This window comes from Leptosomus discolor, chromosome 3, assembly GCF_034619465.1.
Source record: "Leptosomus discolor isolate bLepDis1 chromosome 3, bLepDis1.hap2, whole genome shotgun sequence".
Lineage (NCBI taxonomy): Eukaryota > Metazoa > Chordata > Aves > Leptosomiformes > Leptosomidae > Leptosomus > Leptosomus discolor.
Genome location: NC_141393.1, coordinates 12,777,595 through 12,804,016, shown reverse-complemented (window position 1 = coordinate 12,804,016; position 26,422 = coordinate 12,777,595). Strand labels below are relative to the sequence as shown.

Below are 26,422 nucleotides of genomic sequence, written 5' to 3'. Positions count from 1 at the left end.
TGACATGGGGCTGTGCCTTTCCTGGCAGCACGCTCAGCTTCTCTGCCACCAGGCATCAATCGTGGCAGTATGGCTTGTGCTGTTGCACCCAAGACTTTAACATTTTCTTAAATAAAAGGAAATCCTATGTGGGCACTTACTCTGATTATTGCTAGGCGTTGCCTGCTTTGAGGGCAGCTGAAAGATGCAACAGCTGGAGGGGCTGTTCACCTGACAGGGCACTTCTCCCCAGTTATTTAGGATTAGCTTCATGTCCAAACCTTAAGCAACAATGCACTGTGCCAAGGACACTGGCAAACACCATGTGCCTGGGTACAGCCCGGCCTGTCAACATGCCCTGGGAGCAGCCTCATGCCCCCACAGGGCCATCTTCAGCACCAGGGGGGGTTGGAGCTAGCTGGTTTCGGCATGCCTCTGCCCTCTCTGTTGGAGGCCACAGGGCCTAATAAGATTGTCACAGAATAATTCTTCCATGTGCTTAATGATTTTCTGCAGACAGTGCTATTGTGGCATGGCTGTTCGGAGGGCTGCAGGGGCTGTGTGCGAGTTGGGGGTGATCACCCACCTCAGGGACTGGTTCTCACACCTTCAGCACTTCATGCCCATGGGCTTAGCGCGGGGCTCCCATTCCAGCCGCAAAGTGCCAGGACTGAGGGCTCTCCTGGGAGGAGACGTCCCTTGTGTTGCTGGCTGCAACTGTTTTAGGTGGTGAGAAGAGATGCAGTTGTGGGACATGGAAATTCAGAGAGGTGCTGGATGCCCCTGAAGGTCTTTAGGAGGTGGCTTTGCTGACTGGCTAATGAAAATTGTGTTTCTGGCTTTGATAAGTTTATAACTCAATGCTGGGAAGGTCGAGCATCCGCTGCGTGCTGTTTTGCCCCTCTGCGGTGGCGATGTGCTCGCCCTCCCCAAAGTAGCAGACTGGGGAGCAGAAGGGTGGGCTGGCAGCAAGGAGTTAAATGAGCTGATCTCCGTGTTAGGGCGGCCACTTTTATTTCTGGGGGCTGATTTCTGCTTCCTTTCATCTTTGTTTCTCTCTCCCTGTAACCACCTGGTCGACATCTCGTTCTGTGCAGCCTTCCATTGTGCCTGGAAGGTCCTGGGGCACAGCAGCATCTTGGGGTGGTAGCAGTGACAAAAGCTGGGTTGGAGAGGAGTGTGCTCTGGCCCCAGAGAGGGACCTGCAGCAAGGGCCGGGTTATTCTGTCCCCTCACTCCCAACAGTAATGCTGCAGCGAGCAGCTCTCCCCAGTAACGCAGTTTTTGCTGGGATTTCTGTGATTGCCCTGCCTTGTCCTACTCTAATACTACAGCAAGAGGAGCAGGGATTCTCCACCCCTGGGCAGGATTTCATAGGCCCTTTGATGAATGCAGGGCAGATTAGGTATTTTAGACCTCTGTCTGCTTGTCAGGTGAATCCCGGCTCACTTAAAATCAAGCAAGTATCAGCTTTGGTAGGAGTGGAGCTGCTGAGCAGCTGAAATGAGCAGCAACCAAAAGCAGCAGCTACAGAGTACAAAAAGTAAAAATAAGGGTGTGGAGCACCCCCCAAACCACTGGTTTCAGGGGCCGTGGCATCACTTTCTGCACATGGTCCCGTGAGTGGTTTCTCACCTCCTGCTCATCCTGGCCTTGCTGTGAGATGCTGAGGCTGCAGAGAAGCATGCACCCTGCCCTCTGCACACTGCAGTCCTTTCTCCAAGCTGTTAGTGCTGAGTATTCATGATTCGTATTTTTTTCCCCCTCTGCTAAAATACAGGACATTTCACTGCAGCCAGCATTCACCCTGAGAGTCCCCTGGGAGAGATTTGTGAGTGGTAATGAGAACACGGGAGCCTTTCACCTCAAGGACATCTCTCGGCATCCAGCTGCCTGCGCAGAAAGTGCTGACTGCGTTTTGGCTGATGCCCAGGTTGAGAGCTGCTGCTCAGGAGCTTTTTCTCTTGGCGATTTGTGGGCCATGCTTGTGACACCGGTGGGGACAGAGCTCCAGACAGGGCCACCTCCATGACCCTTTGCAGAGCACAGTGCATCACCTGGGCCTGTGCTAGGGCATCCTCAGGGCAGGAGTCCTGCTGCTCTTCTCACTCTTGCACTTGTAGCAAAGGTGGGAAATGTCACCAAGTGGGTTAAGGTTTTGGGAGACAAAAGCTTACCCAGGACTGTTGAGATCCTGGTCCCTATTTTCCTGTAGTCTGATCAGTTGGAAGCTGGGAAGTAGTGGCAGCATGAAGGGTGGGATGGGGATGGCCTGTTCCCGCTCCTGCACTCCTAAAGCCTTGCTTCTTGTCAGAATTTCTTGTGGTTTGTGACCCCTCCACTGATGTCCCTTCTAAGCACTTCTCCAGTCTTCTCCTAGGCTTTTAGAAACACCTGCATTCACAAATCTTCTGCCCTCACCCTGCTTGTACCACTGTCTGCCAAAGGGGCTCTGCCAGCAGCTGTCCCCATGGCGTGGGCCTCTGTCACCGGCCCTTTCCCAGGATGCTGTTGCTTTCCTCCCATCCTTTTCTGCTCCTAACACACCCTTGTAAAGACATGGGCCTGGACCTGCATGCAGCATCGCTCCACACTGGGGCAGAGGACAGGGATGGTGGAGTCCTTCCTGCTCCTCCTGCAGCCACGTGCGCTGGTGCCCCTGCCAGCTGCCCCCTTCGACCCCCGGCAGCCTCCACAGAAGCAGCGTGGGGCTGTGCCGGCGCTGCCACGGCGTGCGCCGGGTAATGAGCACATCAGCTGGTGGCCAAAGTACAATTACAAGTTGTGGCTGGGAGCTGCTTTCTTCCAAGCGAGCTAATTGAAAATACATTGAGACCGTTATTAGTAATTACAAGGTAGCCGGTGTTCTGCAGGGGAGAGCGGTGTGGGACGTGCGTGCGCTGCGTTCGTGCTCACTACCCTGTGGCAGGACCTGGATGGGTGGGGAGGGTGCGGATGGCGAGGTCTGATGAGCCGAGCTGGGAGGGGGACCACTGCTCTCCCTCCCCACCTCCTTCCCCAGCAGCTCTCCCAGGCTCCCCGCAGGTGCCGAGGAAGTGGGGAGCTTGGGAGAGGACCTGAGAGCCAACGGGCTTCTGGGATGGAGCAAAGCTCTGGTTCGTGCTGGGGGAAACCTGCCTCCGATGCTGGTTTACTTCCACCTCCCTACAGCCTCCTCCGGGCTGAGCCCGTCACGTGTGCCTGGGTCCAAGGTCCCGCTGGGCAGGGGCTGTAGAGGCGAGGGCTGGCAGCCGGCTGCAAAATGAAGCGCTTGTTCTTCCTCCTCGGTGTCCTGCAGCTCCTTGGTGAGTATGCCCAGGCCCGACCGCCATGGCGAGCGGGGGTACCGCTGGACGGCTTCCCCATTCCGGGTGTGCTTTCGGCAATCCTTTTCTGGAGCAGAGCTGCCAGCTCTGTCGCTCCAGGCGTACCTGTAACACAAATGGGAAGAGGCATTTCTGGCCGGACAGAGAGAAGGCAGGCGAATGAGGCTGGGATTACCATATTGTGCCTGCTGCACCTCCGCAGCTTATGTTTTCCTGCTTTTATTTGAAGCCAGCAGCTCTGCACTGCAGGCCACACTCTTTGTTGAATATGCATGTCGCTTTGATGTTCAAGGACTGCGCTTCCCTGGAGACAAGGCTGATTAAATAGCAAGCTGATATTTCCAGGGCTGTGGAGGGTGCAGGAACGCATCAGCACAGCTGCATGGGGGTAAAGGCTTTGCAACAGGAGACAACCTCTGTGGCCGAAGAGCCCCCAGCCGAAGGAGATGCCACTGCCGATGCAGCCAGGTCGGCACACAGAGCTGTCTCTGTGGTGTGGCACGAGCTCTCTTGACACAACACCTGGCAGCTGCAGAAACGTGAGGCGTGTGTGCAATGGGGCTGGCTGAGCCTTTCTGCTGGAGCTTTAACCTCTCTGTTCCCCGGCTTCCCAGGATGGGAGGGACACAAGGCAACCACAACAGGGACAGAACAACTTGCAATTACTATCTGGGGGGTTTTTCCTTTCTTAAGCTCTTTTCGACACTAAGCCAGGCACATGTTTGTGCCCACAACACTGCAAGCAGCTGCCTGGGTCCTGTTCTTACCACTGTTACAGTCTTTTTCCCTCTTGGTGGGTTTTAAAGTGGCTGTGAGGCAGGGGGCTGTTAGCTCTGCCCGAGGGCTCCTTCAGGCAGCTGAAAGCGGTGGCTGCAGCCTGGCGCGAGGCTGGGGCAGCCCCTCCACAACTTGCACCCAGGCTCCAGCCCCTGTTCCTTCATTAGGACTTTCATTCTGGTTAAAAATACATCGCTTTCTCTTCGCCTGGACATGGCTCCATACAGCAAATGGTCTCGACAGAGCCCCTGGCAGAGTCAGACAGTGCAAATTACACTCCGAGGCGATCGTTGTGTGCTGATAAAGCCTCTGCAGAGCCTACTTAGCACAACCGGCCACATCCCTCCCCATCATTTGGACTAGCAGGACCCAGGCTTTTTGCAGTGCACCTCCCTCCATCAGCTGGAGTCATTCAGACCATCTCCCTCCCTAGGCTGGGCTGGGGGGTCCCCGCACCCCCTCTTGCCTCTCTCTCCACCTGACTCCAGTGCCCAAGTCCCGCTCCACTACCCAGTCCCCTCCACCACTGGCTTTCTACGTATTTTGTAGTTTTGTGGGTTCTTCCCCTAAAGAAAAGATGGTCCATGTTAAGAGCAAAGGTTCTTTTTTTTTTTCTTTTCTTTTTTCTTTCTCTTACCTCACTTGCCTGAAGCCATGTAATTCATCTTCAGCTGAATGTGGATCTCCCAGCCAAGCCTGGGCAATGTGAGGCTGGGAGGTGTGTGGCTCCCCCACGCTCGTTCAAACAGAGCGGGTCAGAGTGGAAGCCCACCTCTGCCATGGCCCGGCCCCAGCCAGTGGGTGCATTCCGGTGGGGACCCATGGGCAGGACCGCTGCTGTCCCAGCAAGCCCTGTGGGGAAGACCTCTATCTCCTAACCTGCTCATGCCACCATTGAATCCTCCCCCTCCAGCCACAAATGCATGAAACCAGGCCATATTTTGCGCTACGCATGCCATAGCAAATGCCCTTTGCTCTCTCACCCTGTCCTGGTCCTGCCAGCTCTGTGTGCCTGCCTTCTGGTTTCCTACCTACAGGAAACACCAAGGTCGAGGGGTCTCTGCACATTTGATTAGTCCGAGTGGCCACAAAACGCAGTGCAATGAATGCTTAAGTACCGGGTGCATGTCATTCTTGCCCATGGCTTGCAGGACTTTCCTGCGTCCTCTCTGCCTGCCAAGTGTTTGTCCCTTACTCCTCTTCTTACCTGGGTGGGTAAAAGCCATCACCGGCCAAAAAAATTCCCTGTGCAGAGGAGGGCTGTGACTGCTCAACTGGGAACGTGGGGTGGAAAATCCTCAAATCTGGCCTGAAAAGGCCAACCCATCCTTTAGGACATCCCAGAGGAGGCTCCCAGTGCCTCCTACAGACTGGGTTACACTGGTTTCCCTGCTCCTCCCAGCTGCTGCCACCGCCGTGTACAAGCAGTGGATCTCCAACACTAATTTTGAAACTGCCTCCAACTGGGATAAAGGCAGAGTCCCCTGTTCCAGCGATGTGGTTCATTTTGAGAAGAACAAGGTATTGGACATTTTTATTTTATTTTTATTTTCTTTTTTGCAAAACACCACCAAGCATTGAAGAAGGCCTTTACCTGCTGAGGGAAAGCCTGCTTTTGTTTTTCCTTTTGTTACAGGTTGTCTCAGTCTTCGTCAGGACTCCCCACGTGCTGACAGACATGGTAAGGCAGCATGCGGCCGTGCCAGGAGGGTGGGTGAGGGCAGGGCTGGCGCTGGAGTGCTGCCAGCCAGGTGCACATCCCCCTGTCCCTTTCTCCAGGGACTTTGAGGTTTTGCTCCAGCCAGACTTGCCCAGGATGCCTCAGGTGGGGCAGGGAATGAGAGTCACAGCAGCTCAGGGGACTCTGCACTGTGCAGCCAAAAAGCCCGTTCCTGGATTATTATTTTTTTTCATTGGGGGATATGGGGGGAGCAGCCCAAAAATCACTTTCATTTGAAAGAAACTAATTTTTGCTCCCCAAAGGAAAGAAAAAGGTCCCTCCATGGGAGTGAGACCTTGGCAGTAGTTTCCTGAGGAGCACCAACCCGTGGCATTGCCAATGCAGAGCAGGTTCTAGCCCCGGGCAGGGGCTAACTAAAGCTGACATCAAAAGAGCTTGAAATGAAAACAAACCGATCTGGGAAATCCCAGAATGTTGCTCGAGATATTTCCTTTCAAGTGCCATTGGGTTTTATAGTTTTCTGTGGTGCTATTAGCCTGGCCATGGCAGGGCGGGCACAACACCCTACTGAGATCAGGTTGAGCCTCTCCTTGGAGGGGTTTCTGAGCAACCTGGTGTGCCCCAAAAAGAGGAGCTCTGCCCAGAGCAGGCTGACAGGCAGCCATGAAAGCATGGGGTCTCAATCTCCACAGTTTGGAGTATCAAATTTTAACACGGAGGAAGGAATTAAAGGGAAACGCAAACATTTGCTGCCCCCACATTAGTGTGGGCTGGGTCACTGTCAAGCCCCCTCCCAGTGCTGAGATGGCATGAAATGGGCTGGATCCTGCCTACAAAACCTCCTCCCCTGGATGGGGCAAGCTTGTGGCCGAGTTTTCTCTCTTGGTTTTAGGGCAGCTTTGCTCTTTTATCGGCCATTAAATCCGAACAAGCCCTTGAAATTTATGTGGTGTAATTTGTTCAGGCTGTCTACACCGTTAATAGTTTTGATGCTTTAATAATGCCATGCGCCACATTTAATCCCTCTACAAATATTTGGAGGAGTTACTTTATTTATATGGCATTTTAAATATGAATTTTTGAAGGAAAGAATGTACTAGGGAAATACGTACAAATATAATGTAATAAATGATGTGGAATTTACCCAGAGAAGAAAAGAGCAAAAATATCACTCCAGTAGATTTTATTTTACTTACAGATGAATGTGTAATATTTCTAAAGGACTTTCATCAGAGGCCTGCAAAGTGCATAATTGCAAAGCAGCGTTATTCATTACAGCAGGAGCCTTCCACAACCAAGCTAAGGAGCCGAGCTGAGCAGCCCTGCGGCTGGCTGAAGGAGAGGGAGGTGCAGCACAACCTTTGCACAACTAATGACATCCGTGGCCGTGCCAACCATCCGCTGGCTGCTCGGCTGGGTGCTTCCCATTGTGACTGAGTGATGGGGTCAGGGTGCCAGAGTGGCCCCCAGCTCATCCGGATCAAAGGATGTAGCAGTCCTTGTGGGAGCCCCTAGGGACCCTCTGCTGCCCCGGGGTTTCTCTGCGACCCCGCTGCTGGCAAGCAGCTGCATGAGCTCCAGGGTTACAGTGAACATTATAGTCACACCAGTGTGCAGGAGGAGAGGAGGGCTGGGGGGCCCATGAGGCAATAAATCACAGCGGCAACAGCACCGGCCGTGGGGGCACGGCACCATTCCCCTCCAGCCAGGGGCTCACCCCGCTGCTGTACTGAATTGCACTGCCTGTGAGCAATCAAGCTCATCCCAGCCTATAGCCCGTACTGCAGCTCATGCCTTCCTTCTGAGCGTCACTGCCCCGACGATTCATCATGAACTATCCCAGCAAGCTTCCTACCCTGGTGGTTAATATTTCTTTTTGATTTCAGCTCAGCCACTTCCCTCCTGTGTGCTGCTGTGCTCTGTTGTCACCAGGTGATACGAGGACTGTCAAGATTAGGGGTGAAAAAGGAATGAAACCCAGCACCTGAGCCAGTCTGCCACTTGCAGGGATGGCGTGAAATTTGGCAACTGGGTGGTTAGAAATGAATTGGTCATGAGGCTTTTTGCAGCAAGGCTGGGCTGCACCTGTGTGCTGCGCTGGAGCATTAATCACTTAAATCAGCAGGAATATATTAAGCTTGAGAGTCGCCATGGAGATGCTATACAGCCTTTGGCAAAAAAAAAAAATAAATAGAGGAGAGTGTTGCTTGCTATAGTAGCACAGGAGGAAATTCGTGGCCGGGGAAGGGGCTGGGCTCTCATTGACTTTCATGAGGTCGGTGCCTGCCACGGTGGGTGCAGGGGGGAGCAATGCTCAGTGCTGTTGCTCAGCTGGTGGAGGGGTAGCATGAGACGTCCCATCCTAACTGCCCAGCTGAGTGGAGTGAGACCTGGGGTGCCAGAGGCTCCTCATATACCACTGTCAGCCAGCCCTAGACATTTAAAGGAGACGCTGCTGTACGGTCAGCCCTCCGGCTCCCCTCTGAATCCATCCCGTGTGGGCACCAGCCAAATGCCAGGAGCTACTTTCTCAGGAGGAGACCAGGGCTGTTGGGGCACACAGCTCACACACACACACACACAGACCCCCACCCCGTGTGGAGGAAACCCATTTATCGCCCAGCTGGGTAGGTCCCTAATTCAGCCACACACTAAATACAAATCCAGTTTAAGCATAAGTGACTTTGAAGCACAACCACTGTGATTAGGCTGGATTTTCTATGATATTTAGCTGCCTAAAGATGCAGATCAGTATTTAGCCGGCTTTCAGATGTGCCTGGGGGTAAATCTGCAAAAAAGATGGAGGTGCTCAGGGTGGCAGTGCCTGACGTAGGTGCTCCAGGGCAAGGCAGGCTTTGACTTTGCTGGTCTCTCTGCTGGGGAAGAGGGGCTCCTCCGAGGGGTTTGGCCCCCCTGGCTATGGCTACACTTTCAGAGGGAGCCAGGCCAGGGCATGGCTGTGGCTGCGAGCCCAGCGTTTGCTCCAGTAACACCAGCCCTGGTGCAGTTTGTGCCCTAGCCGTCCAGCACCGCAGCGCGGGCCAGGGATGGATGATGGCACTTGCTATTTTTGGGACAGCAGGAGTCGGGTCTAGCCACGTGGGCAGAGTGGCCTCGCTCAAACCCCGTGGTGCCAGGATCAAGGCACTGGCCAGGGTTATTCAGCAGCGCCAGTGTCAGCTTTCCAGCTCTGCCCCATCATCGAGAACTACCACGGAGGTGGCGGCTGCATTGGGGGGCATTGGGGTCTAACCAGGCGTGTCTTGCCCAGCCTTATATTTTTAGCTGCCTAATTGCGAGACCAGAATGTACTCGGCTTTGCTGCAGGATGCTCCCGCTCGGTTCCTGGCAGAGATTGATCTCGAAATGCCAATTGCTCTTCAGGGGCGCCGGCTCTAATGAATTGCCACAGTTTGTGCTCGTCCCAGGCACCGGTGCTCCCTCCCCGCTCCTTCCCGAACAGCAGGGTAATGAGACACCCAGAAAAGGGATGATTTTTCCTTCTCCTGAGATGAAGGTAAAAGATTTCACAGGAGTGCGTTTGTGCATGCATGTGTGCCAGCACACAATTACAAGCCTGAATCCTGCAGGCTTTTCTCCAGCAGTGTTCCCACGGAAGGTTTGCCCTAGGAAAGGAGGGTGGTAAACCAGCCTTTTACAGTCGCCTCCCCGAGTTTATTTGCTCCTTGCAGGCTAGTTTCCAGCAGCAGGAATTATTAAAGCCTGTGATGAGCAGAACAGCTTGCCGGCATCCCCGGCTGGAGCGGATGCTGGGGCAGGTCTGGCTGGGCGGCTGCTCCATGGACCGGCTGCTGTCCCTCACCACCAGGGACGGCACCCCTGCAGCTTTCCAGCTCTCTGACCTTGTCTGTGGAGGGACAGAGGAAATGAGCTGAACTAACCTGAAGTAAATTTGGCAAATGGCTTTAAGCCTCTGTGTGCCTTCTGCATCTGTAACTGAAGTGTTTTGGGCTGGTTTACCTTAATGTGATTCCCAAGGGGCTCCCAATGTCACCGTGTCCCCCTGTGACACCCAGTTTCTGCACCCAGCTAAGACCTGTTTGGCTCTGCGTCTGGAGCTGTGTGCTGGGGGGCTGCAGTAAAATTAATGGCCTTTTTGGGCCTTTCGCTTTTTTTATCCCCCCATGGCTTTTATTGGGGTCTGCGGGGTGGTTTGACAGGGAGTGTGCTGGCCAGCACCTGTGTGGAACGGCCAGGAGCTGCAGCTCCTTTGTGGGGAGGGGCAGGAACGTGATGTTTCAGGGACCTGGTGTTCCAGGCCACCCCTATGCCAGGGGATGCAGTGGCAAGGCCAGCTTGGGCAGGCAATGCGGGGAGCCCCGTGCCCTGAGATGTGATGTAAACCGTGATGAGCAGAGATGGCAGGGGAACTGACACCTGTATTAATGAGAGCGTGGCCGCACTGCTGGAGCCGGTGTGGGACCGGTTCCATGGCAGGGGCAGGCCAGATCTGGCAGTGGGCTGGGGACATGGGGTGGTATATACGGCTGGGGGAAGGATGCCGGTCTAAGGATGCAAGTGGGGGCTTCACCCAGGCTTCGCCCCTGCTGACAAACCCAAGAAGCCCTGTGGCCAGCGAGCCCCTGGCAATGTCCCAGAGCTGTCAAAGGGATTCACCTGCAGATGAATCTGGCCCTGTGCCTTTCTGGGGCCTTCAGCCAGCAGCTGGCTCCCACCCAAAAAGCAGCATGCCCAGCTGCACTCAAACCCCCCGGCCCCAGTGGGCGTTGGGAGAACACCCGCTATTCCCACCTGCAGGCAGCAACAGGCAAGGGCTGCCTGCCTGCCGCCCTGGCTGCCTGCTGCCATCAGCAGACTGCCGCTGCCCCAGCAAAGCAGGACTGGGAGAGATGATACAGAAATCCTTTTCCTTGTGCCTTAACGCCTGTGGTGGGTTACAGCACTCCGTGTTGGAGATACACCCCCCTTGCATCCTACCCCAACAATGTTTTTTGATGGGATGCCATCAGCACCAACCCAAATAGCCCCCTCTGGACTGGGTGCTGGGTGAGGGGATGTACCCAGGAGCCATGCACAGCCCCCATGGCTACTGACCTGCTCACTGGTACACCCATGGGTGCAGCGCTATGGAGCCCAGTGTGCCCAGGCGGTCTCGGTGTTGTGTGAAGAGGATGGTGGCACTGTCTCACCTGAGCAAGGCATTCAAATGCGTTGATGCTGCGAATTAAAGCAAGGCTGGGGGAAGAGCCAGCTGCAAGCATGGGCATCGCTCACCCAGGTTCAAAGCAGAAGTGCTCCATTTTTTCCTGCACTGATGATGGTGACATGCCGGTCACACTGCTGCTGTCAGTCATCTCAGCCCAATGCTTATGAATCAAGTGGAGCTGGGATGTGCCGGAGGCCGATTCAAAGCCACCCACTTCAAAAGCTGTCTCTCAGGCCTTTCCTATTTGCTTTTTGCATTTCAGAGGTTACTTTCATTTTAACTTACGCATTGGGGCAGTGGGATTTCTTCTCAGTGGTGCAACGCTGCGGTTGCAAAGGTGGTGTCTCTGGGCTGAGAGCCACATGGGGTCTTTCCTCTTTTTTTTTTTTTGCTGACTTCGATGAGAAAAATGATGACTGTGTTTCAGTTGTCATTACTCTTGATAACGATGACCGAGGAGGTAAGCCATTTACCAGTAGCAGGGATGGGAAATGACTAATGGGACTCTAAGCTCGCTATATTAATGGCCCTAGAGTACAGGTTGGCAGGAGCAAGGGAAAGCAGATGAAACTGCCAGCTTTTTGGCTGCGGCCCTTTGGTACATGTCATTGCTCAGTTCAAAATGTACTTGGAAAGTGGCCCAGCCTATATGCAATTTCTATACTAAAGTCCCAAATGGAGAAAGCTGCTTCCCAACCGAAGTCTCCATTTGTCCTCTGCAGCGAGCTGAGATGCTTAACTTCTGTTAGGAAAAAAAGAAAGGGCAAATTATTCGCTGGTCGATGGAACCGCTTCTGAAATGCTGCCTAGTGGTGTGCATCTGAGGGACGGCTGGTGGTGGATGGGCAACACGTCCGCCTTGGTGAGCAAGGAGTCGTAGCTGTGGGGACCAGCCTCAGAAATTCCTGCTGTGAAACAGAAGTACAGGGCTCTTCTTGCACTTCGTGCTTGTGGAGATGAGGTGACTCCATCCCTTTGGCTTGCATTGCATTGTGTTGTGTTTTAATTCCAGGGCCGGTGCTAACAGTGTCTGGGCAGTCCCAGAGTATGAAGGGGTCAGCAGCTGGGACACAGTTGTGCTGTGGGACTCTCATTTCCCTGCCACACTCACACTCACGTGGACAGCTTCCTCTGCGCTTGGGAAGTCCAGCCAGCCTAGGGTTTTGGCCTCAGTGGTGGAGGGGGATCTCCAGTGGTAACTGGAGAAGCTGCATCCAGACAGCCCAGAGGCCAGTGTCTCCAGAGCCCTGCACAGGCACTGCAGGCATGCGGCAGGTTTAGCACGAGGCTTTCCCTCCCACCGCTCCCCGTGAGCAGGACTGGTGCTGTGCACTGCTGACCCTGCATCTGCTCTGTACCCCATCCAGACCCTGCTCACCTGCCCCCCTAGGCACGGGAGGACACAATGTCGGTTGGTCATCGGACCAGGATTTGTGCATCTGTGTGTAGATGTCCGTGTGAATCTTAACCAAGCAAGCCCATCTCATCCCTGCTCTTGCCACACGAAGCTCAGCCACGCCATGTGAATCCTTACTGGGCTTTCCTTGCTTTGCTTTGTGCATAATTAGCGTGCACACAATGCTCTTGCATTGCTCCCTGGAGCAGTGTGAGTGATGCAGCTTACAAATGTAGGCACATGTTTGTCTAAGCGTTGTCTCTGTGGCTTTTTTCTACCCCACTAGTTAATTTGTGAAGATCCAAACAAACAACCCCACGGACAGGAAAGCTCATTGTGTTCTTCATGGCTGTTGCAGGGCATTTGGGAAGCTCTGACCCATAGCCATAGTCAAAGTGTTTCGTAACTACAAGGGAAAAGGCTATCAGGCAGGCAGGGATGAGAACAGGGCTTTCCCAACAAAGTGATCTTGATGCGGCTGCAACACTCACAAACACCAACTTCTGCAGCCTGGGAAAGCAAGCAAAGGGGAAGCAAGCAAAGGCCAGCCAGTCATGGCCCTGCCGTGTCACCCATCCCCATCACTGGCAGCTGCTGACTGACTTTTTTCTTCCTCCACCCACAGATCCCTGCAGCTATGGGCCTGAGTGCCCACAGGTGACTGTTGTGAAGAGCTGGTACCCTGTGTTGGCAAAACAGCGCACTGCATCCCATCCAAAACCCCTCCCTGCACAGCTCAGCTGGACCCCAGCAGCCAGCTGGGCACCCTCCCTGCTCAGCCCTGTCAGGCAGTGTGGGCTGCAGGGTGGCAGTCTGCAAACTGGGCAAGAGGCAGCAGTGAGGGGCTGCAGCCTGAAATGGCCCAGTGGGTTTGGGAGGAGAGACTTGTCCAGCAGTGCTGCTTATACCTGCCCTGGGTATAGGCGTTAGCTGGTTACTCCAAAGTGTCCCACCAACCCGTTCCTATGTGGACTCACAGGAAAGCAAGCCAGGGCACTTCTGAAGTGAAGCACTTTGTGAAAGAAGCTGGTAGCACAGACCTTGCCCAGCTCAAAGCAGGCCAAGTCCTGAGCCTCAAAATGTCACTAGACACGGCTTTTGTATCTGCAGCTAAAGGGCATGTTGCCATTCGTATCCTGGCAGACCTTTCAGCCGCTTTCAGTGCTTCAATATTGGAAAAATTGTCTTTGCCTAAGAGTTATAGAAATTCAGAGAACACGATGGTGTGGTTTCCAGTTAGGTGTGACACATGCTATGATCTCGTGGAGCAGTGTCTATAGGCAAAGGCTTCTTCCTGGCCAGTGGGGAGACTCCATACCCTTGGGGGAGACGTTGCCCAGACCTCAGCTATTCACCTTGTCCATTGTACGACATTGCTGGGTCTGAAGCAGACGGTGCACAGGAGCACTTCAGGGCTCTTCTCGGTGGCAGCTACCCTCTGCTTTCCATCCTGGCTTCTCACAGTTCCTGAACCAAGAGGGGGACCTGGGCTATGGCCTTCAAAGCACTGCACCACCAAGGCACTAACATTTTTAAACAGCTGCCTACAGCTTGGGGGGTGAGGAGATTTCTTCCATTTCCACCCCCTTCAAGGCAGTCCCTGTGTGGGACAGAGCATCCTCAGGCAAGAGTGCCCCAAAGATAGAGAGCTGTCGCAGCCACCAGAAGCAGTCATTCTTAAGTCTTGCTTTCTCTAACCTACATGCATATTTAAAGACCAATTAAGTAGATGAAACCTTAAAATCCCATCTAACATGCTTCTGCCTGCGCACAGGACCCAATGCATCGACATAACGCAGTCCTGGAGGGCTTCCAGCTGCTGTCTGGGGAATGATGCTAAAACCCTGGCTAGAACTGAGTTAGAGGAGAAAGGAGCCTTGAACGTCACTCAGTCCTTAACATACGAAAATATTGGGGGGAAAACCTGACTTTCTCTCTGTCAATATCTAAACATAAAATAAGATAAGATGGGCTGGGCCGAATAATCTGTGTGCTGTGAACAAGTCGCCTGGCTCAGTCATTTGCCATGGCCTGTCCTGGGGTCGGCAGTGCCGGCTGGTGACCCCGGTGGCCACAGCTCCTTGCCGAAAGAGCTCCCATGGGAGAGCTGCGCCTGTTGAGGTTTGTCCTAGTGCCTCAGAGCAGAAACCTGGCCGGGCTGAAGCCAGACAAGTGTGGTGACCCTGGCTACCTGCTGGTGATGTCCTACCCAACAAGAAGAGAGACTATCTGTGGCAAGCTCTGCCAAATGCTGCTGCGTGCTTTCCTTAGCTCGCACCAAGTGTGAACCCACTAGCTGACACCCCACCAAACATTGCTTGTGCCTCTGAGTTATTTTTTGTGGGGCAAGTGCAGCCCTCGGTGGTGGGAACCCATCAAGCAGGGGGACCTCTGGACACTTGCAGAGTAAGGTTGGGTTTTTCATGGCATACCAATGTATAAAGCCATTCCTGAACTGCTGGGAGCATGTGCAAGAGGAAGGAGCTGTCAAAAGGGCTTATTTTGTTTTTGCCTTGTTCTTGCTTCCCTGAATGCTTTGTGCTTTTCTGTGTCACCAGAAGATAATGTCGAACTGCCTCTCCCCATTGCAGCGTCCCCATCTGTAAAAACGGGAGCTGATACTTTCCCATTAACATGGGGCATGGCGAGGGTAACTCCTAATGACTGTAAAGTGCCTTGGAGACAGCAAGTGTAATAGGCAGCCTAATAATTAGCACTGTTATTTGATTACAAGCCTGGGTGGCTGGCAGTGGGACCACACAGTAATACTCTGAATCTCTTTCTCTAGTACCTGCCCCTGAATGGAGAATTCATCCTTGCATCTGGTGCAGGATTCACAGCTTTCGATGGCAGCTGGGATCCAGGCTGCGACTCAGGTATTTTATGCCCAGACCAGTCACCCCATCAGTTCGTGGTTAATCATGCAAATTCAGCCCAACTGCTTCTACAAAGATCTTTGCTGTCCCACCTCAGAGCAAAGTGAATCACTCCTCTTTTAATACTTACCTTTTCTTTGATGACCTCCCTCACATCAGATCTTTTTTTCCTGCTGGATCACCTGTCTTCTAAAAAAGTAATTATAGTAGGGAAGCCTTTGAAGTTGTAGCAGAGAGGCAAATATTGTTTGTATTCTACCCTGCCTATTAAGCATGTAGCCACATCAAAGCCCTCATTTTCTTTGCCATGGTATTTCTAAAGAAAACTGAGTAGGAATTACACACCGGTGAGCTGAACCGCAGCCATTGCAGCAAGCTGGCCTTTGGCCGAATGCGCATGGGCATTTCGGCGCGAGTGCATCCTTCCCTTCCCTCTTAGCCTCCAGCCCAGGTTTGCCGTGACTGAGACAGCAGGTTTATTTCATCGGTGCCTGTTATTAATTTGAAAGCTGTTTGCTAGGAAGATGTCTTTTGGCTATTTAAGAGCTATCTAATGCTCTTAAAGTGGCAAGTAACTTTTTGTTTGGCTGCAGGAAAGGAAGAGTCCAAGCGGAGTGCCTGTGCCTGTGCTCTGACTGGCAAAAAAAAAAAAAAAAAAAGGAGAAAAAAGAGAGAAAGCCCAAATGGGTCTGCCCAGAGGAAGGATTGTAGCATCCGGCTGTCTGGAGCCACTCTGAAATCCTTCATTCCTATCAGTTTTCCACTTTGGAGCTGTTTGTCCCCCATCAGGGATGCTCTGGCAGCTGTGCTTTGCACCAGGCTTTTCCTAATGACCATGTGCTGCTCCCCTGAAATCAACAGGCATTTCTGAGGCAACTTCCACAGATGGAATTTTAAAGCATGGTTTTAAAATGAATGCAAATAATTCAGTCAATAAACACCCACCTACTAGCTGAATCAGTAAAGGTTCAGCTGTTGGGTAAGGGTGAGAAGGAAGCAGGGCACTGCATGGTGGCACTGTGACCAGAAGGGAAATGGATAAATGGTTAAATGGGGCACTAGTTTTGGGGTTACCCACTGTGGGGAACAGGGCTGGTCATGTTTTTGTAGGCATGCCAGGCTGCTTAGAAACAGGGACATGAATTATCATACCCATTTTTATCCAGTTTAGCTGTTATTCAGCATTTGGGCAGCTGTTTTCCTCCCTAACCATAAGGGTGAGATTTAACAAGGGAGGGAATAATGTCCTGTGGGATCTGGGGCCGGAGGCCTGCAGGCAGAAGTGGGGTCCAGGCTGAGCTGCTGAGACCCCAGCCCCAAGTGCCGGGAAGCTTTGCTGAGCTCCAGGAGGTGCCTGTAGTTTCATCTGCAACCCAGATGCATCGCTTGGGGCTGCGGATTTGGGTCTGGGTCACGCTCAACCTTTCCTGTTGCTTTTCCAGGTGCAACAGTGAGGTTTGCCGATGCTGAGCACCACGCGTGGTTCGACCCCACGCTGTGGCAGGCCGTGTCCCCCAACGGGGAGGTCGAGCCAAGTGGGCGCATCTTTTCTGTGGATGAGGAACGTGTCCCGTGCCGCTACGACGATGTCATCTTCCAGCCCGAAACCTCCTTCCGGGTGAACATCGACTCATCGCAGGGAGCGATTCATCTCCGCAGCATCTCTCTTATGGGCCAGGTAACGTGGGGATGATGAGAAACCGGCTCAATGCCTCCTTGCCACGGCCCCAAAGTAGGTCAGGAGAGGAAGGACTAGCCGAGGATGGAGGAGCAGTGCTGCATGGGGAGACGGGGTGCTCCCACAGCGCTGCAGCTTCACGGGCTGCTGCTGCTGTGGATGGTCTTGTTTTTTTTCCTTTACCGGTTTGTTATCGCCTCCCTCCCTGCGGTGTGGGAGCACAGGCCGTCTCACTAGTCACATTAAAAAAAAAAAGGCCAATATGCATGGGTCAAACCACCAGCAAATGGCATCTTCTCTGGCACCCAGGAGCTGCCCCCTTCCCAGGCACGTGTCTGCAACTGCTCTGCTCAGGGACCCTCTGGGGACAGCTTCCTCCTGCCCCCCGACCTTAATGTGGCCCGTGGCCCAGCAGTCGTCTCCCAGCTTTGCTTCGGTACTGCTCTTTAATTGATTGGAGGGATAATTATAGAAACGCTGGCAGCCTGCTGTGCTTCAGCCTGGGAATCAGGCGCACGACGAGCCCCGTCCCTCGCCGGTCGGAGGAATGAAAGATCACAGGCTCTGCAGCAGTAAACACTGCTTCCAGGAGTGGGAGATGCGGCAGACATTTCATAAGTTATTTATTATTTCTACCACTGCACTGCCTGGGATCTGCCATTTCAGGGCCAGGCATTAGGTAACTGCTTTTTTGAGTAATAAACTCAGTCAGTGTCCAGGCAGGTGCAGGCAAGTCTGGACAAGGCAGCACCCCAACAGAGCTCACCTCAGGCACACGAAGCCCCAGGGATGTAGAGGTGGATGCTCTTGGGTGCTCAGAGTGATGCTAGTCCTGCTGATGCCTGAGAACTACCCCACGGCACATCATTCCCCCCCTCACCGTATCCACCCCCCAAAGGACTGCAGCCGGCTGTGCCCTGGGGCAGAGACTGCTGCTGAGTGATAAGATGGAAGGAGAAGGTGCTTTTTGGTTTTGTGATTATAACCTATTTCCTAAAACCAGACCTTATAAGCTACTTCGTCCCTTAGTAGCCAGCCCACTACTTGCTCTGTGTGGTGTATTTTCACCCCCGGGCCTGAGGAATCCTCCTGTTGTGCCAGGGCATGGAGAAGCCTCCTGTGGAAGACAGTGGGTGAGGGAATTACCAGCAGCTTGGCAGGACGAGGCTGGTCAGTCCAGCTCAGACTTTGCTAATACTGAGCTCACTGAAACACTTCCCAGGTTGAAGGAAAACACCTCTAGCTCCAGCCCCTTCCTCCCAGCAATTAAAAGCTGATAACTTAAATTCTCTGGGTGAGCAAAAAGAGGGAAAGCAAGAAGAAAAAAAAAAAAAAGCCCAGCCATCTCATGATTTATTTGTGGTCCATTTTTTTTGGTTTTAAATAAGAAAGAGTTTTTCTCTTGGCCTGGTGGAAAAGCCCGCATGGGTGTATTAGCAGGATTGTCCTGCTGCACGCACTGCCTGCGATGGGGCTGCCCCAAGCTGTCCATCAGATGTGGCACCAGGCGTCCAGGAGGCACAGCTGGGTGCCGGGGGACAGCACTGGGACCTGGCTGGGGATACTGACCCGCTTTGCTGCTCTTCCTCACACAGGAGCTCAGCAGCCCCGAGGCCTGGGCTGGGTACCTGCGGGGCCCCTCCGCCCCGCTGCAGTTTCATGGCAATGGCACTCTCCAGGTGACGGGCACCGGCTGTCCCGACACGTCCGGCTGCGCCTGCGGGAACACCCCGGTGAGCCCTCCCATTGCAATTTAGGGGGGGTGCCACTGAGATTTGCGGGGCGAGGGACTGACGTTGCCCTGCTCTCCTTTAGGATGGCCACCGCATCTGCGCTGCCCTGCTCAGGGCATCGGGGAGGCAGTGCCCAGCGCCAGCGTGCCGGAGCCCTTTGCAGCCCCTTGGCCACTGCTGTGGGGTCTGCGGTGAGTTGGGGGTATGGCCCTGTTCCTCCTCCCCCTGCACCAGCTGCCCCAGCCCCCTTCCCCTGGCTCCATGGGGGAAAGCTGGGTGTGGGGGCTGCTGCTGGTGATGGGCTGAAGTTTTGCTGTATCACTGCTCCCACGGGTCTGCAGGTCCCATCCTCATCCCACGTGCCACCCTCCCAGGGCATGTCTCTGAAGCATCAGCCTGGCCTTTGGGAGCCTGTTCTGAGTTTCAGCCCTTTGTCCCTGCCTCTGGTTTATCCTGTCAGGATGTCATGGCTCGTCAAGCTAATAGGGCTCTGCTGAGTTTATGCAGCAGAAAACACTCAGAGGAAATACACCTTTTTCACCGTAATGTCAGCTTTCCAAGAGCAAGTTTGTTTCATTTCATTTAAAATAAAAACATGCAGATTGACAGCGTTCCCTCTGCAATGGGCACTTCTCCATTAATCTACCTGGAGGGTTGCTAAGGGGAATTTTTCACGCACAATTGTACCTAGATATTTAGTGTATCGTATTTGGTATATCATACCCAATTCATTAAAATGGCACCATATGTTTCTCTGACATGTTCCTAAAGGCAGAGCCCCTTAAAGCCTTTAGAAGAATCTTGTATTTCAACAAAAGGTTATTTTCATTTTTTTCCAGGGGAAATATTTGACTCAATGACTGCAGTGCAGTGGTAGAAGGAGTGCAGGTGTCCCCTTCTCTCCACCTTCCCTCCAAAGCCAGGCTAGTGTTGCTGAATTGCAACCCCAAATCCAGTTACAGGCAGAGCTTCCTTGAGGGATATGTGCGAGAAAACTTTCCAGGGAAAGCTGCTGTCTAGAATATGGTGGAAACCAAAAGCCTTTAATCAAACCCAGCTGCTAAAAAGACCAGCAAAGGAGGCAGAGGTTTCTTGGGGCAGCACTGCTCAGGCAGGGCTGTGCAGCCACTTCTCTGAGCCCAGCCAGACTGGTTGCACAGAGGTACTGCGGGGTCCCCGGTGCCTTTCGTGGCAGTCGGAGCTGCGCTGCCGTGGCAGCTCTCTGCCTGGGCTTGGTGGCAATGTCATGTCTGTCTGTTTTTGGGCTGCAGGAGCCACCATTAACCTGGATTTCACTCCTGATTTTGACCTGCAGAAGTACCAGGACAGACTGGTCCAAACTTTGCTGAGCCAGGTACATCAGCCTGCCGGATCGGGAGGGGCTAACAAAACCACCTCAGCCGGTGGCTCGATGCTGGTGGGGCTGTCTGGGGGGGTGCATGCAGTCCTAGCAATGCAGGGTGTTCAGCCTCACTCCCCACCACCCCACAGGGCTCACCCCTCACATTTGGCCTCTTGGAGGTGCCAAATTGCTGTGGGGGCTGGCACAGCCTCTCTTGCTCCCCACCACAGCCATGCTGCCCCTCTCGGTGTGGGGCAGGAAGAGCTGCCAGCATGCAGATGGGGAAGGATGCAGCGGGGCTTGCTGGAAACCCTGTTCTAGAAAGCATGGGAGGTCAGCCAGGAGGTTGGGTCTCGATAACATGGGAGGTCAGCCCATGCGGCTGGGATCACACAAACCTGCAGCAGGGGATCCCGTGGCCGCTGGGAGATGGCTCCCAACGCTGGGCTGTTTTTTCATCTCCAGTAGGCAAGCACTGGGTGGGTAACTGGCACCAGTCAGCAGTCAGATGCATGCTCTACAGGGCATCACTCCATGCTGGTGCTTGTCAGACACAGCACGACATCCCTCCTCCTGGCTGGGAGCTGCCGGCGGGGGGAGGTGTGCTCTGAGTTACACTGGGAGGATCGATACCAGAGTATTGCTCGTTTGATCCCGAGCTGAAAGCCTGCTGCCTGCCCTCCTTACATGTCTTAATGTCTTAATACAGCATTTAATGGGTGTGCTACATGAAATTGCTTTCTTGGCACACTCATCTCAGCAGGGGGATGCTGCATGCCAGGTGCTGGTCACAGCTTGGAAGAGAGGGGAGATAGGAACCTCTCATTTGGGAAATGCAACAGCACTGCGGTAACAGGGATGGCAGCTCACATGAAGATTTATAGGTGGGCCTTGCTGGTGCATCCATCGTGGCTGTCTGTAGAGGTGACTAGTTTCTGCCTACCACTCTCATGGGCTTTATATGTCTCCTTGTATTTTGAAAAGCCCAAGTACGCTGGCGTGAGGATGGCCATATCCAAGGTGAACAAAGCGCAGACCTTCCTGGGTGTCATACCTCGCAGCTCCACCCCTCTCATCCAAATTGTGCTGATTGATGACGGATCAGGGGCTCAGGCAGGCACCACTGCAGAGCAGCTGGCAGCAGACATCATGGAGGACGTAGCACAGCATGGTAACACTGCTGTCCTGCTCGGCGAGTCCCCGGTGGGTACACCTAAACCCACTGCTGTCTGGAGCTCCTTGTCCCCCACCAGCAGCCCACGTGTCCAGTAGGGGTTTGAAGGTCTCTAAGGATGGGGACTCCACAATATCTCCAGGCAACCTGTCCTCAGGATTGACCACCTTTGCAATTAAACAGTTTTTTCTTATGTTTTTTTACCGTATTTCAATTTGTGCTTATTGGCTCTTGCCCTGTCACTGGGCACCGCTGAGAAAAACCTGGCTGAGCACTCCAGCTGTGTCTTGCCAGGGCAGAGCAGAAGGGAATGGACACCTCCCTTGACCTGCTGTCAACCCTCCTTCTCATGCAGCCCAGGATACCGGTGTCCTTCCATGCTATGTCTGGCCATGGTCAGCTTGGTGCCCACCAGGACCCCCAGGTCCCTTCTGAAGAGCTGCTTTTCAGCCAGAACGCTGCATGTGGAGGCAGCCACGTAAGCTGGCAGATGCTGATGAGCCCATAGGTCACAGCCTGGAGGCCTGGTGGTTGTTGTGGGGGTAGCAGACCCACATGGACTTGTCCCAGTTGAGTCCACCCAGCTGTGAATCCCACCCCCCATCTCTAGGGAAAGGCAAGCAGTGCCAGACCCAGCTGCAGGCTCCCTCTGCCCTGTGTGTGAGTTGGTATGGGGATGTGTTGCCTTGTCCAGTCCTCACCCCTATTTCTTCCTGCCCTTTCCTAGGTGAAGCACTTGGCATTTCAAGTGGCAAAATGGAGGCAGCCACTGGCAGCACGTTCAGTGGGCAAGTGGGGAGCCATTCATTGAGCAGGATCACAGCGGGGACCATCTCGGGGCTACTTTTCGGTCTCCTGTTCCTTGGAGGGATCTTCTTCCTCTACAGAAGGGGCAAGCTAAGGTATGAATGGGGCTTCTGCTGGCAGCATGTTGCCAGACTTCTCCTGCTGGGGGGAAGCTGTCACCCCAGGCTGTCCTTCCAGCTAGCATGGTGGCACAGGGGCATGCAGTGCTGCCCAGGGGTCCCACAGTGGTGGGCATGGCCAGGCAGTCTCCTATACCCAACATTACTGGTTCATAGAATCAGAATGGGTAGGGTTGGAAGGGACCTTTGAAGATCCTCTAGCCCACCGCTCCCCCTGCAATGGGCAGGGACATTTTCCACCAGACCAGGTTGCTCAAAGCCCCATCCAACCTGGCCTTGAACACTTTCAATGATGAGGCGGCCACAGTTTGGGCAACCTGTTACAGTCTCTCACCACCCTCATACTAAAGAATTTCTTCCTTATATCTAATCACAATCTACCCTTTTTTAGTTTAAAAACCATTGCCTTCATTCTTCCTCATGGTTTATTGGAGGTGAGGTGGCTGAAAGTTGCTTCTGTACTCTTGGACTGGTACTTGGCTGGGAGGACTTGCTTCTTGGTGCCATGTGGCACTGTGTGCTCTGATGGGGGTGGGGCTGCTGTAGCTCAGTTAGAGCTCTGCACAGCCTGGCCGTGCTGCCTGGGGACATCTCTGGTTCCTTGAAACTGTTAGTTTGTGGTCCTACTGGGGGATGGAGGGCTGAAACTACCAGCTGCTAAACAGAAATGCATCAAAATAGCTCAAAGCACTCATCCTGCAGCTTTGTAGCCATGAAAGAGAATGACAGCATCTAGAAGCAGATGCAGCTTCTGGTGCATTAGTTGCTCATGCTGCATGGAGAGTGCTGTGCGGGTCCCAGGGGAGGGGTGGTGGGGTGCACAGCACCTGACCCTACACTGCAGATGGGAGCTGGTCAGAAATATCCTTCTCCATCACCTTTTCCCCTCACACCTTGGAGACAGGCTCCAGCAGTGAACAGGGCATCCCGGCAGTGCCCACAGCAGGTGCTTGTGGCACCCACCTCTGCTCCTTACTCATGCACCCACCTTCATGCAGGGCCCTGCCTCTCCCAAGGAAGGTTTTGCAGGGTTTATTGGCAGATGTCTTTGTGTGGGGGGCTGTCCTCTGAGCTGCTATAGCTCATCTCACCTAATCAACTACAGGCAAACAGGACAGACCCTATGCTTTTTATAACCAGGGGGTGGGAATTGCTTTAATTTGTGTGTGCAAGGTGCGTTGGTGTCTGCCAGGGCACGCTGGCTGTGCTGCAGGCTCACAAGTCATGTTACTTCTTTGCTCCTGATTCCTTCACTGGGGTTTTCTCTCCGTGCAGCAGTGACTATGGCCAGGGACGCTTGCCCTGCCTCTCGGCACGTGCTGACATGACATTTCCTAGCAATAAACCCACGCCTTCGTTTGATTTCTAAATAAAACTCAGCCCCATAATTGCTACTTGATGATTTATCTTCCACTGACACTTCTCTGGATGTCGGACAGGCCTTTGAAACTGGCTCCATCAGCAGTGGGAGGGAAGTTCATGTAGCTACAGGAGACAGAGCTGAACTCGAGCCCAGGCCACGTCCCCAGATGACCTGCTGCTGCTGTATGTCCCCAGGTGGCTCCAGGCAGGGCCCTTTCGGGCAGTGCTGCCGAGCACCGTGGAGGCATCCAACACCAGGAGGGATGCTGTAAATTAGGCAGGAGGCCCTTCGAGCCTGCAAACAGAGTCTGCCTCCGTGCAGCGAAGCCACCCTGACCACCAGCAAATGAGTGAATTTAGCTTGTTTCCACCAAAAAGGGCCTAGCACAGCCTCCCTGGGGATAGCACGGCTCCTCCGATTGCATATATAGAGCCTGTGGTGACAGCGGCGCTTCAGGACCTGCGGTGATGTGTGCGGAGCCACTGCTGAGCCTGCCCACACCAGGTGCCTGGTGCAGAGGATGATGCTCAGTGACTGGGACCCTTAGGATAAGAGTAATGAAGAAAATAATAAAAGTGGTGATGGTGATTAAGATGATAAAATGATAATATGGTAAAAGTAATGATAAAAGTAATTAGTGCTTGTTGAGAGTGCAATGGGAATAGGTGTAGTGGGAATTGCTCTCTGGCAATTCCTTTTAGGCCGTGGGAGGGCAGGGAGACTGATGGCTCCAAAGCGAAGCCTGTGAGGGGGTTGTCTGCCCCTGACAAACTCTTCCTTTCAGGATGCAGGTCCCAGCCCTCCAGGCTTAATGGTCTCTGCTGGATAGGGCAGCTTTTCCCTGGGAAAGGGTACAAACACCTTGTTTCAAAGACAGCCTGAAATTTCTGCCGCCCCCCGTATTTTCTCATCAGCCTCTTGAAGACCCAGGATTTTGGCTGCAGGAGCTGCTGGGACAGGAGGGATGTGGGTGGGTAATGCTCAGGTCTCTCCCCAGGTTGCCCGCCCTGCGCCCCTCCTGGCCCTGGGACAGAGCGGAGGAGCCAGCGTCCCCTGCGCCAGCCTGTGACAAAGGCTTCGACAACCTCATGTTCAACGTGGTGAGTTGCCACCCTCCGGGGACACGGAGATGCTCAGGGCTGCGGGCGGGAGGTGGTGGGCCCCCAGCCAGGACCCTCTCCAGTGCCAATGGAGGTGCAACATGAGGTGCAATGCCCCTGGCAGGGCTCTTCCTTTCCCCAGGCCAGGAGGAGTTTGTGGGACGATCCCGTCCTCCCGTGGGTCACCAGTTCCTTGGCTGCTGCAAGGACTCAGCGCTGGGTGGGTTTTGCCAAGGGTTTTGCTTCCCTTTCCCATCGGTTGCTTTTCCCTCCTTCACTGCTGCAGAAGCCACCAAGCACTGACCCTGGAGAGGAGAGGCCGCAGGACGTGGCTCCCAAAGACCACCAGGTCTTCTACCTCAACCCTCTGTATGATGCAAGCGAGATGGAGCCCTGACGGCATGGCCTCATGCTGGGGGCAGCCACCACCTCCCTGGGAGCACTGCCGCCTCTCCAGCCTCTCACATCACTCCTGGTGGAATCTAAACCACAAGCAGGTCCCACCTGAATAAAAGTGTCTGCACGGTGAAGGAAACCACAGCAAACCTCCACTGTTAGGGCTCAACCACACAGGCATGGCCTCCCCGGTGTTGTTTCTTGGTTTTAAACTGTATTTTGTAGGTATCAGTCCTTTTTTAGACAGTTCAACATCGAGATTTGGGTCTCAGGCGGTATCTGGGGAATTTGGGGCCTAACTCAGCACCGTGTGCTTTAGCCAGCACCATGACGGATTTGCCCAGAGTATGCAGCAGGTTGAAGGATGCATGATGGAAATTCAGTGCTCAAACACATGTCAAAATGTGGCCTGGAACCTCAGGGCTTGGACCCATTAGTTAGGTTGAAAGGGAGATTATTTTTCTTTCCAGCAGTGTTCTTGGTGCCGGGAAATCTCTGCTCAGGGTCTCCCGTTCCTCCTCTCAGGGACCTCACGCCCATCCCCTGGGCACTGGCACCAGGCGCAGTCCTGAGCAAATGTTTCCCTCCCCATCCCCTCCACTGAGCCTCTTGAGCTTGCTCCTGCCCTCTGCGCCTGGGCTGACAGTTGTAAGACTCTCTTGGACCTACCTGGGGATTTATCACATTATTCCCCACAGCGAGAGAGTGCATTTGCTCATGGAACAAGGGGAAAGAGGTTTGGTGCCGGTGCTGGGATCCCCACAGAGGGATGCAGGCAGGAACCTGATGGCTGGGGACAGTTGTTCTGGCCCCTCTCTAACAAGAGGAGATTCAGCAACAGCACCAAGGGGCCTCGTTAGCGGTGGCGTTTGTGGCCTGGCATGTGTCAAATACCCTCAGCTGCCCGCAATGTCAGGCAGTGATTCATTATGGGAGCAGGTCTGATGGGTGAGGCTGAAATTATGGAGATGTATTCAAATTTATGCAAATTCACACTCTACTGGGTTTTCAGTAGGGCTTGTTGGCATCTTCCATAAGGAAGCAGCTATTTTAAGTTTATTATATTTTGTTCTTGTCTCTGGAAGACATAATCCCTTCTCAAAGGCTTGGGAATTCATCATTAAGCGCATCAGAGCCCTGATGAAGAGTGAGTGGCATCACACGGTGGTGAGACCAGCCCTGCCACTCCCCCTGCCCGCAGAGAGAGACCTCTGGTAATGGTCAGCTCAAGCAGGCAGGACACAAAACACGAACCGGGCAGGGAACAAGACCATCTCCATGTTCCTTGTTGGTGCCATCGCTCTGCAAGTGGAGCAGAGCTGAGGCTGGGAGGAGGTCTGTGCTGGGCGGCACAGCGTTGGGATTTCACCGTGCACGTCTCTCTGGAGGGTACCCCTCCAGCAGTACTGGGATGAAAAGAAACTTGCCCGGGCAGGAGCTTCTGCTAAGGCTGTCAGGCACTTGGTGCTCAATGAAATGATCACCAG

The 26,422-nt window shown here is 53.8% G+C and overlaps 1 protein-coding gene across 1 annotated transcript; it reads left to right on the top strand.

Annotated features, from left to right (window-relative positions):
- Positions 1–3,229: 3,229 nt before the first annotated feature.
- Positions 3,230–24,936, top strand: AMN (amnion associated transmembrane protein). Its single transcript, XM_086462970.1, has 13 exons — positions 3,230–3,284; positions 5,485–5,603; positions 5,719–5,792; positions 7,650–7,695; positions 15,136–15,223; positions 16,666–16,901; positions 18,497–18,634; positions 18,717–18,825; positions 19,906–19,988; positions 20,961–21,147; positions 21,878–22,052; positions 24,437–24,539; positions 24,826–24,936. Exons 1-13 carry the CDS (start codon positions 3,242–3,244, stop codon positions 24,934–24,936), a joined length of 1,512 nt encoding a protein of 503 aa, XP_086319096.1. The 5' UTR covers positions 3,230–3,241.
- The last annotated feature ends 1,486 nt before the right edge of the window (positions 24,937–26,422 follow it).